Source organism: Pseudorca crassidens, chromosome 2, assembly GCF_039906515.1.
Source record: "Pseudorca crassidens isolate mPseCra1 chromosome 2, mPseCra1.hap1, whole genome shotgun sequence".
In the NCBI taxonomy this organism is placed as follows: Eukaryota; Metazoa; Chordata; class Mammalia; order Artiodactyla; family Delphinidae; genus Pseudorca; species Pseudorca crassidens.
Genome location: NC_090297.1, coordinates 123,712,034 through 123,726,893, shown reverse-complemented (window position 1 = coordinate 123,726,893; position 14,860 = coordinate 123,712,034). Strand labels below are relative to the sequence as shown.

At 40.3% G+C, this 14,860-nt stretch overlaps 1 protein-coding gene across 1 annotated transcript in view; it reads left to right on the top strand.

Moving 5' to 3' along the window:
• Nucleotides 1–11,251: 11,251 nt before the first annotated feature.
• The window catches only part of ADCY10 (adenylate cyclase 10), a 96,388-nt gene continuing 92,779 nt past the window's right edge, over nt 11,252–14,860 (top strand). The window contains exons 1-4 of the mRNA XM_067714247.1: nt 11,252–11,402; nt 12,097–12,201; nt 13,466–13,504; nt 13,705–13,848. Coding sequence (XP_067570348.1) covers nt 11,252–11,402; nt 12,097–12,201; nt 13,466–13,504; nt 13,705–13,848 — 439 coding nt within the window. The remainder of the gene's footprint in view (nt 11,403–12,096; nt 12,202–13,465; nt 13,505–13,704; nt 13,849–14,860) is intronic.

Genomic DNA, 14,860 nt, shown 5'->3' with positions numbered 1-14,860 from the left:
AAGGCAAGAAACCCCCCACGTACCTGGGTAGGGCAAAAGAAAAAAGAATAAACAGAGACAAAAGGATAGGGACGGGACCTGCACCAGTGGGAGGGAGCTGTGAGGGACGAAACGTTTCCACACACTAGGAAGCCCCTTCACGGGCGGAGACTGGGGGTGGCGGAGGGGGAAAGCTTCGGAGCCGCGGAGGAGAGCACAGCAACATGGGTGCGGAGGGCAAAGCGGAGAGATTCCAGCGCAGAGGATCAGGGCCGACCGGCACTCACCAGCCCGAGAAGCTTGTCTGCTCACCCGCCTGGGCGGGCGGGGCTGGGAGTTGAGGCTCGGGCTTCGGTCGGAGCGTCGGGAGAGGACTGGGGTTGGCGGCGTGAACACAGCCTGCAGGGGGTTAGTGCACCACGGCTAGCCGGGAGGGAGTCTGGGGAAAAGTCTGGACCTGCCGAAGAGGCAAGAGACTTTTTCTTCCCTCTTTGTTTCCTGGAGCACGAGGAGAGGGGATTAAGAGCGCCGCTTAAAGGAGCTCCAGAGACGGGCGCGAGCCGCGGCTAAAAGCGCGGACCCCAGAGACGGGCATGAGACGCTAAGGCTGCTGCTGCCGCCACCAAGAAGCCTGTTTGCGAGTACAGGTTACTATCCACACCCCACTTCCGGGGAGCCTGTCCAGCCCGCCACTGCCAGGGTCCCGGGATCCAGGGACAACTTCCCCGGGAGAACGCACGGAGCGCCTCAGGCAGGTGCAACGTCAGGCCGGCCTCTGCCGCCGCAGGCTCGCCCCGCCCTCCGTGCCCCGCTCCCCGCCCCCCCCCCCCCCCCCCCCCCCGCCTGAGTGACCCAGAGCCTCCGCATCAGCAGCTCCTTTAACCCCATCCTGTCTGAGCGAAGAACAGACGCCCTCCGGCGATCTACATGCAGAGGCGGGGCCAAATCCAAAGCTGAGCCCCTGGGAGCTATGAGAACAAAGAAGAGAAAGGGAAATCTCTCCCAGCAGCCTCAGAAGCAGCGGATTAAAGCTCCACAATCAGCTTGATGTCTGTGGAATACATGAATAGACAACGAATCATCCCAAACTGAGGAGGTGTACTTTGAGAGCAAGATTTATGCTGTATGGCTTTGCTTCCACCATTTGGCCTAGGGTTCTATCCGTACATTTTTTAAAAAAATTTTTTTCTTAATAATTATTTTTTATTTTAATAACTTTATTATATTTTATCTTACTTTATTTTATTTTACTTTATCTTCTTTCTGTTTTTCTTCCTCCCTCCCTCCCTCCCTTCTTTCTTTCTATTTCTACTAATTCTTTCTTTCTACTTTTTCTCCCTTTTATTCTGAGTTGTGTGGATGAAGGGCTCTTGGTGCTGCAGCCAGGAGTCAGTGCTGTGCCTCTGAGGTGGGAGCGCCAACGTCAGGACACTGGTCCACAAGAGACCTCCCAGCTCCACATAATATCAAATGGTGAAAATCTCCCAGAGATCTCCATCTCAACACCAGCACCCAGCTTCACTCAACGACCTGCAAGCTACAGTGCTGGATACCCTATGCCAAACAACTAACAAGACAGGAACACAACCCCATCCATTAGCAGAGAGGCGCCTAAAATCATAATAAGTCCACAGACACCCCAAAACACACCAACAGACGTGGACCTGCCCACCAGAAACACAAGATCCAGCCTCATCCACCAGAACACAGGCACTAGTCCCCTCCACCAGGAAGCCTACACAACCCACTGAACCAACCTTAGCCACTGGGGTAAGACACCAAAAACAACGGGAACTACGAGCCTGCAGCCTGCAAAAAGGAGACGCCAAACACAGTAAGATAAGCAAAATGAGAAGACAGAAAAACACACAGCAGTTGAAGGAGCAAGATAAAAACCCACCAGACTTAACAAATGAAGAGGAAATAGGCAGTCTACCTGAAAAAGAATTCAGAATAATGATAGTAAAGATGATCCAAAATCTTGGAAGTAGAATAGACAAAATGCAAGAAACATTTAATAAGGACCTAGAAGAACTAAAGATGAAACAAACAATGATGAACAACACAATAAATAAAATTAAAAATACTCTAGATGGGATCAATAGCAGAATAACTGAGGCAGAAGAACGGATAAGTGACCTGGAAGATAAAATAGTGGAAATAACTACTGCAGAGCAGAATAAAGAAAAAAGAATGAAAAGAACTGAGGACAGTCTCAGAGACCTCTGGGACAACATTAAACACACCAACATTCGAAATATAGGGGTTCCAGAAGAAGAAGAGAAAAAGAAAGGGACTGAGAAGATATTTGAAGAAATTATAGTTGAAAACTCCCCTAATATGGGAAAGGAAATAGTTAATCAAGTCCAGGAAGCACAGAGAGTCCCGTACATGATAAATCCAAGGAGAAATACGCCAAGACACATATTAATCAATGTATCAAAAATTAAATACAAATAAAACATATTAAAAGCAGCAAGGGAAAAACAACAAATAACACAAAAGGGAATCCCCATAAGGTTAACAGCTGATCTTTCAGCAGAAACTCTGCAAGCCAGAAGGGACTGGCAGGACATATTTAAAGTGATGAAGGAGAAAAACCTGCAACCAAGATTACTCTACCCAGCAAGGATCTCATTCAGATTTGATGGAGAAATTAAAACCTTTACAGACAAGCAAAAGCTGAGAGAGTTCAGCACCACCAAACCAGCTTTACAACAACTGCTAAAGGAACCTCTCTAGGCAAGAAGCACAAGAGGAGGAAAAGACCTACAATAACGAACCCAAAACAATTAAGAAAATGGAAATAGGAACATACATATCGATAATTACCTTAAATGTAAATGGACTAAATGCTCCCACCAAAAGACACAGATTGGCTGAATGGATACAAAAACAAAACCCATATATTTGCTGTCTACAAGAGACCCACTTCAGACCTAGAGACACATACAGACTGAAAGTAAGGGGATGGTAAAAGATATTTCATGCAAATGGAAACCAAAAGAAAGCTGGAGTAGCAATTATCATATCAGACAAAATGGACTTTAAAATAAAGACTATTAGAAGAGACAAAGAAGGACACTACATAATGATCAAGGGATCGATCCCAGAAGAAGATATAACAATTGTAAATATTTATGCACCCAACATAGGAGCACCTCAATACATAAGGCAAATACTAACAGCCATAAAAGGGGAAATCGACAGTAACACATTCATAGTAAGGGACTTTAACACCCCACTTTCACCAATGGACAGATCATCCAAAATGAAAATAAATAAAGAAACACAAGCTTTAAATGATACATTAAACAAGATGGACTTAATTGATATTTATAGGATATTGCATCCAAAAACAAAAGAATACACATTTTTCTCAAGTGCCCATGGAACATTCTCCAGGATAGATCATATCTTGGGTCACAAGTCAAGCCTTGGTAAATTTAAGAAAATTGAAATTTTTCAAGTGTCTTTTCTGACCACAATGCTATGAGACTAGATATCAATTACAGGAAAAGATTTGTAAAAAATACAAACACGAGGCTAAACAATACACTACTTAATAACGAAGTGATCACTGAAGAAATCAAAGAGGAAATCAAAAAATACCTAGAAACAAATGACAATGGAGTCACGACGACCCAAAACCTATGGGGTGCAGCAAAAGCAGTTCTAAGAGGGAAGATTATAGCAATACAATCCTACCTTAAGAAACAGGAAACATCTCGAATAAACAACCTAACCTTGCACCTAAAGCAATTAGAGAAAGAAGAACAAAAAAACCCCCAAAGTTAGCAGAAGGAAAGAAATCATAAAAATCAGATCAGAAATAAATGAAAAAGAAATGAAACAATAGCAAAGATCAATAAAATTAAAGGTTGGTTCTTTGAGAAGATAAAGGAAATTGATAAACCATTAGCCAGACTCATCAAGAAAAAAAGGGAGAAGACTCAAGTCAATAGAATTAGAAATGAAACAGGAAAAGTAACAACTGACACTGCAGAAATACAAAAGATCATGAGAGATTACTACAAGCAACTCTATGCCAATAAAATGGACAACCTGGAAGAAATGGACAAATTCTTAGAAATGCACAACCTGCCAAGACTAAATCAGGAAGAAATAGAAAATATGAACAGATGAATCACAAGCACTGAAATTGAAACTGTGATTAAAAATCTTCCAACAAACAAAAGCCCAGGACCAGATGGCTTCACAGGCAAATTCTATCAAACACTTAGAGAAGAGCTAACACCTATCCTTCTCAAACACTTCCAAAATATAACAGAGGGAGGAACACTCCCAAACTCATTCTACGAGGCCACCATCACCTTGTTACCAAAACCAGACAAGGATGTAACAAAGAAAGAAAACTACAGGCCAATATCACTGATGAACAAAGATGCAAAAATCCTCAACAAAATACTAGCAAACAGAATCCAACAGCACACTAAAAGGATCATACACCATGATCAGGTGGGGTTTATTCCAAAAATGCAAGGAATCTTCAATATACGCAAAATAATCAATGTGATCAACCTTATTAACAAATTGAAGGAGAAAAACCATATGATCATCTCAATAGATGCAGAGAAAGCTTTCGACAAAATTCAACACCCATTTATGAAAAAACCCTGCAGAAAGTAGGCATAGAGGGAACTTTCCTCAACATAATAAAGGCCATATAGGACAAACCCACAGCCAACATCGTCCTCAATGGTGAAAAACTGAAAGCATTTCCACTAAGATCAAGAACAAGACAAGTTTGCCCACTCTCACCACTCTTATTCAACATAGTTTTGGAAGTTTTAGCCACAGCAGTCAGAGAAGGAAAGGAAATAAAAGCAATCCAAATCGGAAAAGAAGAAGTAAAGCTGTCACTGTTTGCAGATGACATGATACTATACATAGAGAATCCTAAAGATGCTACCAGAAAACTACTAGAGTGAATCAATGAATTTGGTAAAGTAGCAGGATTCAAAATTAATGCACAGAAATCTCTGGCATTCCTATACACTAATGATGAAAAATCTGAAAGTGAAATCAAGGAAACACTCCCATTTACCACTGCAACAAAAAGAATAAAATATCTAGGAATAAAACTACCTAAGGAGACAAAAGACCTGTATGCAGAAAATTATAAGACACTGATGAAGGAAATTAAAGATGATACAAATAGATGGAGATATATACCATGTTCTTGGATTGGAAGAATCAACATTGTGGAAATGACTCTACTACCCAAAGCAATCTACAGATTCAATGCAATCCCTATCAAACTACCACTGGTATTTTTCATAGAACTAGAACAAAAAAATTCACAATTTATTTGGAAACACAAAAGACCCCGAATAGCCAAAGCAATCTTGGGAACGAAAAACGGAGCTGGAGGAATTTGGCTCCCTGACTTCACACTGTACTACAAAGCTACAGTAATCAAGACAATATGGTGGGCTTCCCTGGTGGCGCCATGGTTGAGAGTCCGCCTGCCGATGCAGGGGACACGGGTTCGTTCCCCGGTCCGGGAAGATCCCACATGCCACGGAGCGGCTGGGCCCGTGAGCCATGGCCGCTGAGCCTGCGCGTCCGGAGCCTGTGCTCCGCAACGGGAGAGGCCGCAGCGGTGAGAGGCCCGCGTACCGCAAAAAAAAAAAAAAAAAGACAATATGGTACTGGCACAAAAACAGAAAGATAGATCAGTGGAACAGGATAGAAAGCCCAGAGATAAACCCACACACATATGGTCACCTTATCTTTGATAAAGGAGGCAGGAATGTACAGTGGAGAAAGGACAGCCTCTTCAATAAGTGGTGCTGGGAAAACTGGACAGGTACATGTAAAAGTATGAGATTAGATCACTCCCTAGCACCATACACAAAAATAAGCTCAAAATGCATTAAAGACCTAAATGTAAGGCCAGAAACTATCAAACTCTTAGAGGAAAACATAGGCAGAACACTCTATGACATAAATCACAGCAACATCCGTATTGATCCACCTCCTAGAGAAATGGAAATAAAAACAAAAATAAACAAATGGGACCTAATGAAACTTCAAAGCTTTTGCACAGCAAAGGAAACCATAAACCAGACCAAACGACAACCCTCAGAATGGGAGAAAATATTTGCAAATGAAGCAACTGACAAAGGATTAATCTCCAAAATTTATAAGCAGCTCATGCAGCTCAATAACAAAAAACCAAACAACCCAATCCAAAAATGGACAGAAGACCTAAATAGACATTTCTCCAAAGAAGATATACAGACTGCCAACAAACACATGAAAGAATGCTCAACATCACTAATCATTAGAGAAATGCAAATCAAAACTACAATGAGGTATCGCCTCACACCAGTCAGAATGGCCATCATCAAAAAATCTAGAAACAATAAATGCTGGAGAGGGTGTGGAGAAAAGGGAACACTCTTGCACTGTTGGTGGGAATGTAAATTGATACAGCCACTGTGGAGAACACTATGGAGGTTCCTTAATAAACAACAAATAGAACTACCATATGACCCAGCAATCCCACTACTGGGCATATACCTTGAGAAAACCATAATTCAAAAAGAGTCATGTACCAAAATGTTCATTGCAGCTCTTTTTACAATAGCCAGGAGATGGAAACAACCTAAGTGTCCATCATCGGATGCATGGATAAAGAAAATGTGGCACATATATACAATGGAATATTACTCAGCCATAAAAAGAAATGAAATTGAGCTATTTGTAGTGAGTTGGATATTCCTAGAGTCTGTCATACAGAGTGAAGTACGTCAGAAAGAGAAAGACAAATACCGCATGCTAACACATATATATGGAATTTAAGAAAAAAAATGTCATGAAGAACCTAGGGGTAAGACAGGAATAAATACACAGACCTACTAGAGAATGGACTTGAGGATATGGGGAGGGGGAAGGGTAAGCGTGACAAAGCGAGAGAGAGGTATGGACATATATACACTACCAAACGTAAGGTAGATAGCTAGTGGGAAGCAGCTGCATAGCACAGGGAGATCAGCTCGGTGCTTTGTGACCACCTGGAGCGGTAGGATGGGCGGGGGAGATGCAAGAGGGTAGAGATATGGGAACATATGTATATGTACAACCGATTCACTTTGTTATAAAGCAGAAATTAACACACCATTGTAAAGTAATTATACTGCAATAAAGATGTAAAAAATATAAAATAAAAATTAAAAAATAATAATAATAAATAAATACCGGAAGACAGTGGCCATTTTCACCCAAGTGTCATCATCTGACAATGTTTCCAATCTCTCCCATCATTCCTCACATTCCATAGTCCATGAACTTCAAATAAAGTGGGCCAAACTTAACCCAATACTCCGAATCAGATATGAACACTGCTTACTACCATAAGATTTGCATTACATCCAAATGGCCAATAAACATATGAAAAGGTGCTTAATTTCATTAGTACCACCAGGGAAACAAAACCACAGATAACACCACTCACCTACCAAGATGACCAAAATTTTAAAAGACTGACAATAGCAAATGTTAGCTGGGTTATGGAGCTTCTGACTTCTCACATCTTGCTTGTGGGGTGTAAATTGACCCAGCAGTTCCACTCCTAGGTATATGCCGAAGTGAAATGCGTACATGTGTTTACGAAAACACATATACAAGGATGTTCTTAGCAGCATTATATTTCTAATAGCCTAAAACGAAACAACCCATAGGTCAGTAGTAGAAGGGATAAATAATTTGTGTATAATCAAGCAATATCATACAGCACTGAAAATAAATGAGTACTGTATACACACAACAACATGGATAAACATCACAAACAATTGAGAAAAAATAAGAAAGTATATATGATTCCATTTATATAAAGTTAAAAAATAAGGTAAAAATGATCTATGGTGCTAGAAATCAGGAGATAGGTCACCTTTGGGGAGATGTGGGGGGAATGAGCGGGAGATAATATGAAACAGGCTTCTGTAGTGCTGCTCATGTTCCTTATTTGTTTTTTGAATGAATGAATGAATTTTGGTTTTGTTGGGTCTTCGCTGCTGTGTGCAGGCTCTCTCCAGCTGCAGCAAGCTGGGGTCACTCTTCGCCACGGTGTGCAGGCCTCTCACCGCGGTGGCCTCCACCGTTGCAGAGCACAGGCTCCAGCCGCACGGGCCGCAGCAGTCGTGGCACACGGGCTCAGCAGTTGTGGCCCACAGGCTCCAGAGTGCAGGCTCAGCAGCTGTGGCGCATGGGCCCAGTTGCTCCATAGCATGTGGGATCCTCCCAGACCAGGGCTCCAACCCATGTCCCCTGCATTGGCAGGCGGACTCTCAACCCGCCACTGGGGAAGTACTATTCTTTCTTGATATGAGTAGAGAACATGGATTTGTTCACTTTATAATAATTCATCAAGCTATCCAGTTAGGAATTTTGCATTTTTCTGTGCATGTGTTATGCTTCAATAAGTAAGTTTTTTAAAAGATAACATTGAATTTGCAGTAAATCTAGTATTTTACACCACATGCTTATGCATTTGATTTTGTTAAAATTCTAAGCACAGCACTTATTTGCATTTATTCTTCCAAAACTTCATTGTTATTTCAGTCAATTAAAATATTTTAAGATCCTGATTCTATCATTCAGTACATCAGCTCTCCTTCCAATTATATCTTTATCTGAGTCCTCTAGCACACTCATGGAGGCCCCCTCTGAATGGACACTAGAACACAAATCAATATCCTTTAGGTCTAATTGTTAACCAGCTAACTATATTTTCATCACTCCTATAATTTTGTATGTTACCCACAAAGATGTGAGAAATTTGGCCAAATGCCTTGTTAAAGTCAAGATATACTTTGTCAACAGCATTCTCTTGATTTTAAAGTTTAATAAATCAGAAAAAGAAATATGGGCTTCCCTGGTGGTGCAGTGGTTGAGAATCCGCCTGCCAATGCAGGGGACACGGGTTCATGCCCCGGTGCGGGAAAAGCGGCTGCTCCCATGAGCCATGGCCGCTGGGCCTGCGCGTCCAGAGCCTGTGCTCCGCAACGGGAGAGGCCACAACAGTGAGAGGCCCGTGTACCGCAAAAAGAAAAAAAAAAAAAGGAAATAAGGCTAGTTTGTTCTCAGCTCTGAATCCCTTTTGACTACTTTTAATCACCTGTTACTAAGTGCTCACATATTATCGAGTATGATTAATCACCTGTTACTGATTAAATGCTCACATATTATCAAGTATGATAACTCACAAATATCCCAGCTCTCACTCTCACTGCACACATGGTAGAATTGTACTTTCCCACTTAGGTGAAATTAGATATGTTGCATAACTTGCTTTGGCCAATGTCATTTGAGTGGAAGTGAAATATATCGCTTCTGGGAAAACACTTTAAGAAAGAGTCTGCAATCAAATCCTCTTTTCCCACTGTCTCCACAACCAAAATGTCCCAGCCTGTGTCCCAAAGTGAAGGCAACGATAGAGTAGGGCCTCAGACAACCTACAATGGACATGTAGCACCAGCAGGAAATGAATAAGAAATAAGCATTGGCTATTTCAAGCCATTGAGATTTTGGATTTTTTTGTTAATGAAGCAAAACCTAGCTTATACTGACTGATACATCACGTTTACCAGATGGTGTTTTCAGGAATCCACATGTAGTCTCATCTTTTGAAATTCAGAAGAGAATGTACCTGTCTCTAGTTTTCCAACCTCTCTCTCATTCTACATTATTCTTTGAGATTACTGACATTACATCTGTCAGTTCTTCCATATATTTCAGTGGATATAGGTTATCTGGGAATGGCTACTTGAATTTAAATGACTAGTTTTTTATCACTGCTTTCTTATCTTGGACTTCAACTCTTTCTTGTCAATATTTGTTATATTTTCAATTCTCCATAGTGGAGAAGACAGAAACAAAAGAAGAGCTGTGTAGTACATCATAGTTAAGCTTTGTCCTTATTCCTCTTTTATTAATTACCTTGCTTTCAATAAAACCTAAAAGTCCCTCTGGGTTTTCTTAACTTCATCATTTTTCCTAAGTCTCAGCTCATTCTGGGCATTCTCACACCCTTCTTTGATAAATTCATATAGCATTTATCAAATTCACTCTCTGAAATTTTTTATTTGATGTATTTGTTATCTGTTAACTGTTCCTAGCATATGCTGTGTTTTAATGATACTTTTATTTTTTTTAACCTTAGTTATATGCTTCTCCTTCTACCTTTTGTTCACTTCTTAACATTTGCATTTACCAATGTTTTTCCTTTTAAAGATTATCTAATACTTAATATTTAGTACCCATTTTTAGAGGTTTCTATCCATTTTAAGGTTTGTTTTTTTTGTTTGTTATATATACTAATATACTAATGTTTTCCCTGATTTAAAAAAAAAATGCTTTCCTGAAGTCTAAGATATATGTTAACTCACTTTTTCCTTCTAATACTCTTATGTACCCCAACATGACCTATGTTTGGTTGAAATTACTAAGCAGGTCCTCCATGTTGGTGAGTTATCAGTTCCTCCTTTTTTTTTTTTTTAATTCACTTAGTATCTTTATCACTTATTCCAAGAACTTGAATTGCTCTGAAAATACTGGGTATGCTATTCCTGTTCAGGGTGGTGGAGCATGATTTTTACAACATTCAGGCATGATCATTTCGTCAGCCCCAGCAGCTAAATGAACGCCTTAGGAAATCCTAGTTTTCTCAAAGCTAACTGCGTAACACATTAAAATTTCAATATTTCCTCCCACTTACAGTTTAAAGTCTTACACACACACACACACCTTTTAATTCTTTCTCTCTATTTCTTTACGCCTATACCTTAAAACAATCTCTTTCTTATATATAATACTCCACTTTGCTACTCACCTTTATATAAATATCCACAAACATAAACTCATGTCTACACTTTCTCTTTTAATTTTCAAAAAGGAGAGAGAAAAGATGAGAGACCAAAAGGGAGGGAGAGGGAAAGTGGAGACATGTGGACAGAAGGAAAAGGGGCTTGGATGGAGGGATTAGTACTACTGGCCCCTCTACCGCAGCACTTGTACCCTGAGGGCTCACCCCTTCACGGAAATGCATGGTCAACAACTCAGTCATTATCACCTCAACCACTTAAATAAGCAGTCCACAGGTTAGACAAAGCAAAAGGGAAGAAAGAAATAGGAAAGTGAGTGAATGAATGTAAGTCAGATTGCCACCATTCTCAGCTTTGCTTTCCAGAAGGTCTATCTGGGGACTGTCTGCGGTGACCATACAACGCTGAACATCTGCCTTAACATGAGCACTCAAAGAGAACATGAATCACAGGATCGGTCCATCGTCAAAATAGCAGCTCATTTACCGGACCTCATTGTCTATGGAGATTTTTCTCCAGAGCGACCTTCTGTGGATTATTTTGACGGAGTCTTGATGTTTGTTGATATTTCAGGCAAGCACAAAAGGGATGTTTAATGTGGGGGAACAACAGGCTTGAATCGGAATTACATGCAGAGCTTGACTGCTGAGTGGGGGCGGGGGGGGCGGCATTTTCGAGTTTTTGTGCTGTTACTGCAAATATTCCTACTGAGAAAACTGGAGGGAGGAGGGATAACCCGTGGACCTGGCTCCCTTTCTTCTTCCCTTACCCAGCATGTCCAGTAATGGGCAAATCTTTAAGATGTCTACGTCCCAGGCCTGGAACTTCAGGCTCCAATGGCCCTGTCCCAACTGACTCAACCCCCCACACCCAACAGCATCCCAGGCAAAATTGACCTCAGGAAATGGCCTCTCCAGATGTTGTTTACAGCTTAACAGGAAACTTGCCACCTCTTCAGAAGTCTTTGAATTTTATGAGTTTTCATTGCCATGAAATGGAAGTTCTATATCCAGTTAAAGAAACTGCAGTCATCCCTGTACAAGTTGAGAAATTAGGAGGGAAGAGTTATCTGGTGCCTTTCCCTGACCCCTAAAATAATAAATAGAGAAGACCCAATATCTGACACTTGACCAGCCACATAGATCATTTAAGAGAAACCCTGCCAGTTCTTAAAAGCTGAGGCCCACTGCTCACCAGTGTGGTCCTCTTCTCCTGACTGTTTAGTTCCTCCCAGCACACAAGGAAACTAGCTGCACGTTTGTTACAGGTTTTACTGCAATGACTGAGAAGTTCAGCACAGCCATGTACATGGACAGAGGGGCTGAGCAGTTGGTGGAGATCCTCAACCACTATATAAGTGCAATAGTGGAGAGTAAGTGTCCCCATGGGTTTCTGGCTCAAGCATATTTCAATTCATTGTTTTTCTGTATTTGGTGGTTATAACCTGATAAAGTACTGTTGCTTAGCATTCTTCATTGTCTCCATGAAATGTGTATGAAACTAGTCTTTTTGAAATATAATACAGTACAAATGAAGGAATGCAATCAAACCTCATTAACACAGACTATTTGAGGGATTAGTTTTGCATTAGTTACAAAACTAAATTAGAGACTACTTTTAAAAAACCGTAGTAGTAATTCTTTTAGTTATATTCAATAACTCCAAAAAACTAGCATCAATATAACTCAAACACAGTCATTAAGAGAATATGGTATGAATACATGAGTGATTTACAATCAACTTGTCAGTAATTTGTGTCCTAATAATGGACTCTGAAGTACTTCCAGCTGACTGAAACTTTGGTCTCCTTTTCAACCTCTGCCTACAAACTTGTAGGACTTATTTGCATTATTGTTTGCATTATTAATTCGAACTATTCATGAAGAAAAGGATTTATTCTATTAAGGTAAATCTTAGGTCTAGTCCATTATCAGGCTCTGAGTTCCCTAGTAATATCTTAATATCACCCGCTAGATAAAATTTGATTGTCATTAAAAGCAGAAACTGTATCTAATTCCTTTTTGCATTACACTCAGCACAACGGTGCTCAACAAATTTGTGATGATGCAGAAATAAGAGGAAAAATGTCCATTTATGTCAGAAAGCCTAAATAAACAAAATGCAAGTTGGTAATAAACAAAACCCAAGTCGACCATAGTTGTGGGTTTTTTCTGATTTTCAGTTCTTATGGAGTCCTGTCACTCATGTACTCACCCACGCTCACTCAAGCCCCTGCTCATGACATACATAGATCAGTGAAGAACGTCCCATTATCATGGGAGTAGGATAGCTGTCCTTAAGCCTCCTCAGCAATCCCACCATCTTCGTTCCTATCTTTTCCCATTCACAAAAACAGAGCAGGTACATAATTTAGTTCACTGTTCTCATTCTGCAGTTGAGGAAAGAGACTCAAATGGGTTTAAATGCCTTGTCTGAGATGACATCTTTAGTATAAACCTATTCTCTGAATTGCTCTTCTCTTGACCTAATTTCTATCCCACTGTTGAAGAGTAGATTCCTTTTATTAGCTTTAAGAAATCAAAGTTATTCTGTACACCTGAAACTTACATAATTTAAAAAGAAAGAAAGAAACCAGAGTTTGATTTTACCTTCTTTTCTTTTTTTTTTTTCCTCAGAAGTGTTGATTTTTGGAGGAGACATCTTAAAATTTGCAGGTATGGGGGCTTACCGACATAGCAGGGGTAAGAAAGGAATGCCAAGGGGCCTGTGCTCTGACAAAGGAAGCATCTCAGAGAAAACAGTGGCCAGCAGACCGGGTGGAGAAATGTTTGAAGCATAATTCTGTACAGATTTCATACAAAATAGACTGGCCCCCAGGGCAGGTCAGGACCTCTGGTGTGTCTTTCTTTTCAAGGTGATGCTCTGCTAGCCCTGTGGAAGGTGGAGCGGAGGCAACTGAAAAACATCATCACGGTGGTAATTAAATGTAGCCTGGAGATCCATGGATTGTTTGAGACCCAGAAGTCTGAAGAAGGCCTGGATGTCCGAGTCAAGATAGGTAAGCTCTTGAGAAAGAAGAGATGCTATAGCAGTTTGGATATAGGTCCTGACTCCTGAGGCATCTCCCGGTAAAGAGAAAACAGTAGAACACTGTGACTCAGGTCCACCATCTTGTCTTGAACTTTGGATTAGGTTAACCAGAATGTGAATTTTGGTTCCCTCACTTATCAGTCAAGAGAACTAATATCTACCCCATAGACTTACAAAAAAGTAAATTTAAGTGGTTAGTATAGTACCCGGCACATAGTCACCACTCCACAAAATAGTCTTTATCGTTACTATTGCTGTTATTATGATTAGGTCTTGCTTCTGTCCACAATATGTATCATTAAGCACAACAGGCAGCAGCTTGTGATTACATAGATTCAGCAATGTCGTAAGACTGGTCCTCCCCCACTTCATAAGAATCATGTGCAAGAAAAGCTTAAAAGTTCAACCTGCGACACAGCTCCACTTAACAGAGGGCTTCTTAAATTCACACGTACAATAGCAATCACACATATTTCCAATTGTGTTGCAGACATTACACTATGTCATTTCCACTTCACCACAGTCCTGAGGTACAGGCATCAAAGGATTTCACAGGTGGGGAATGAGATTCTGAGAAGTGTAAATGATGAGTTACAGCTGATGCTGTTGACGTTAGCTTTTGCCTAACTAAACTTTGTAAACTTTATAATTCTCCAGTATCATAAATGATGAGAAGATCAGAGGTTATCCAATTAACTGCTTCTCAGTTTTCTTTAGGTTATTCAGAATTTCCAAATTAGTTAAATCTTCTGTTGAAAAAATAATCAAAGTTGTTATAATACTGAATCTTATTTTTCCAAGTTAACACCTAGAGATTTTTGACATATTACCCTTCTTGGAAAATGATGGGGACCCTTCATGTGTATGCTGATTGGCTGTTAGAGAAGTGAAGTGGTTCCAGTACCTTTTCTTTTTTTTTAATTTAATTTTATTTATTTAAAAATTTTTAAAATTGAAGTATAGTTAATTTACAATGCTGT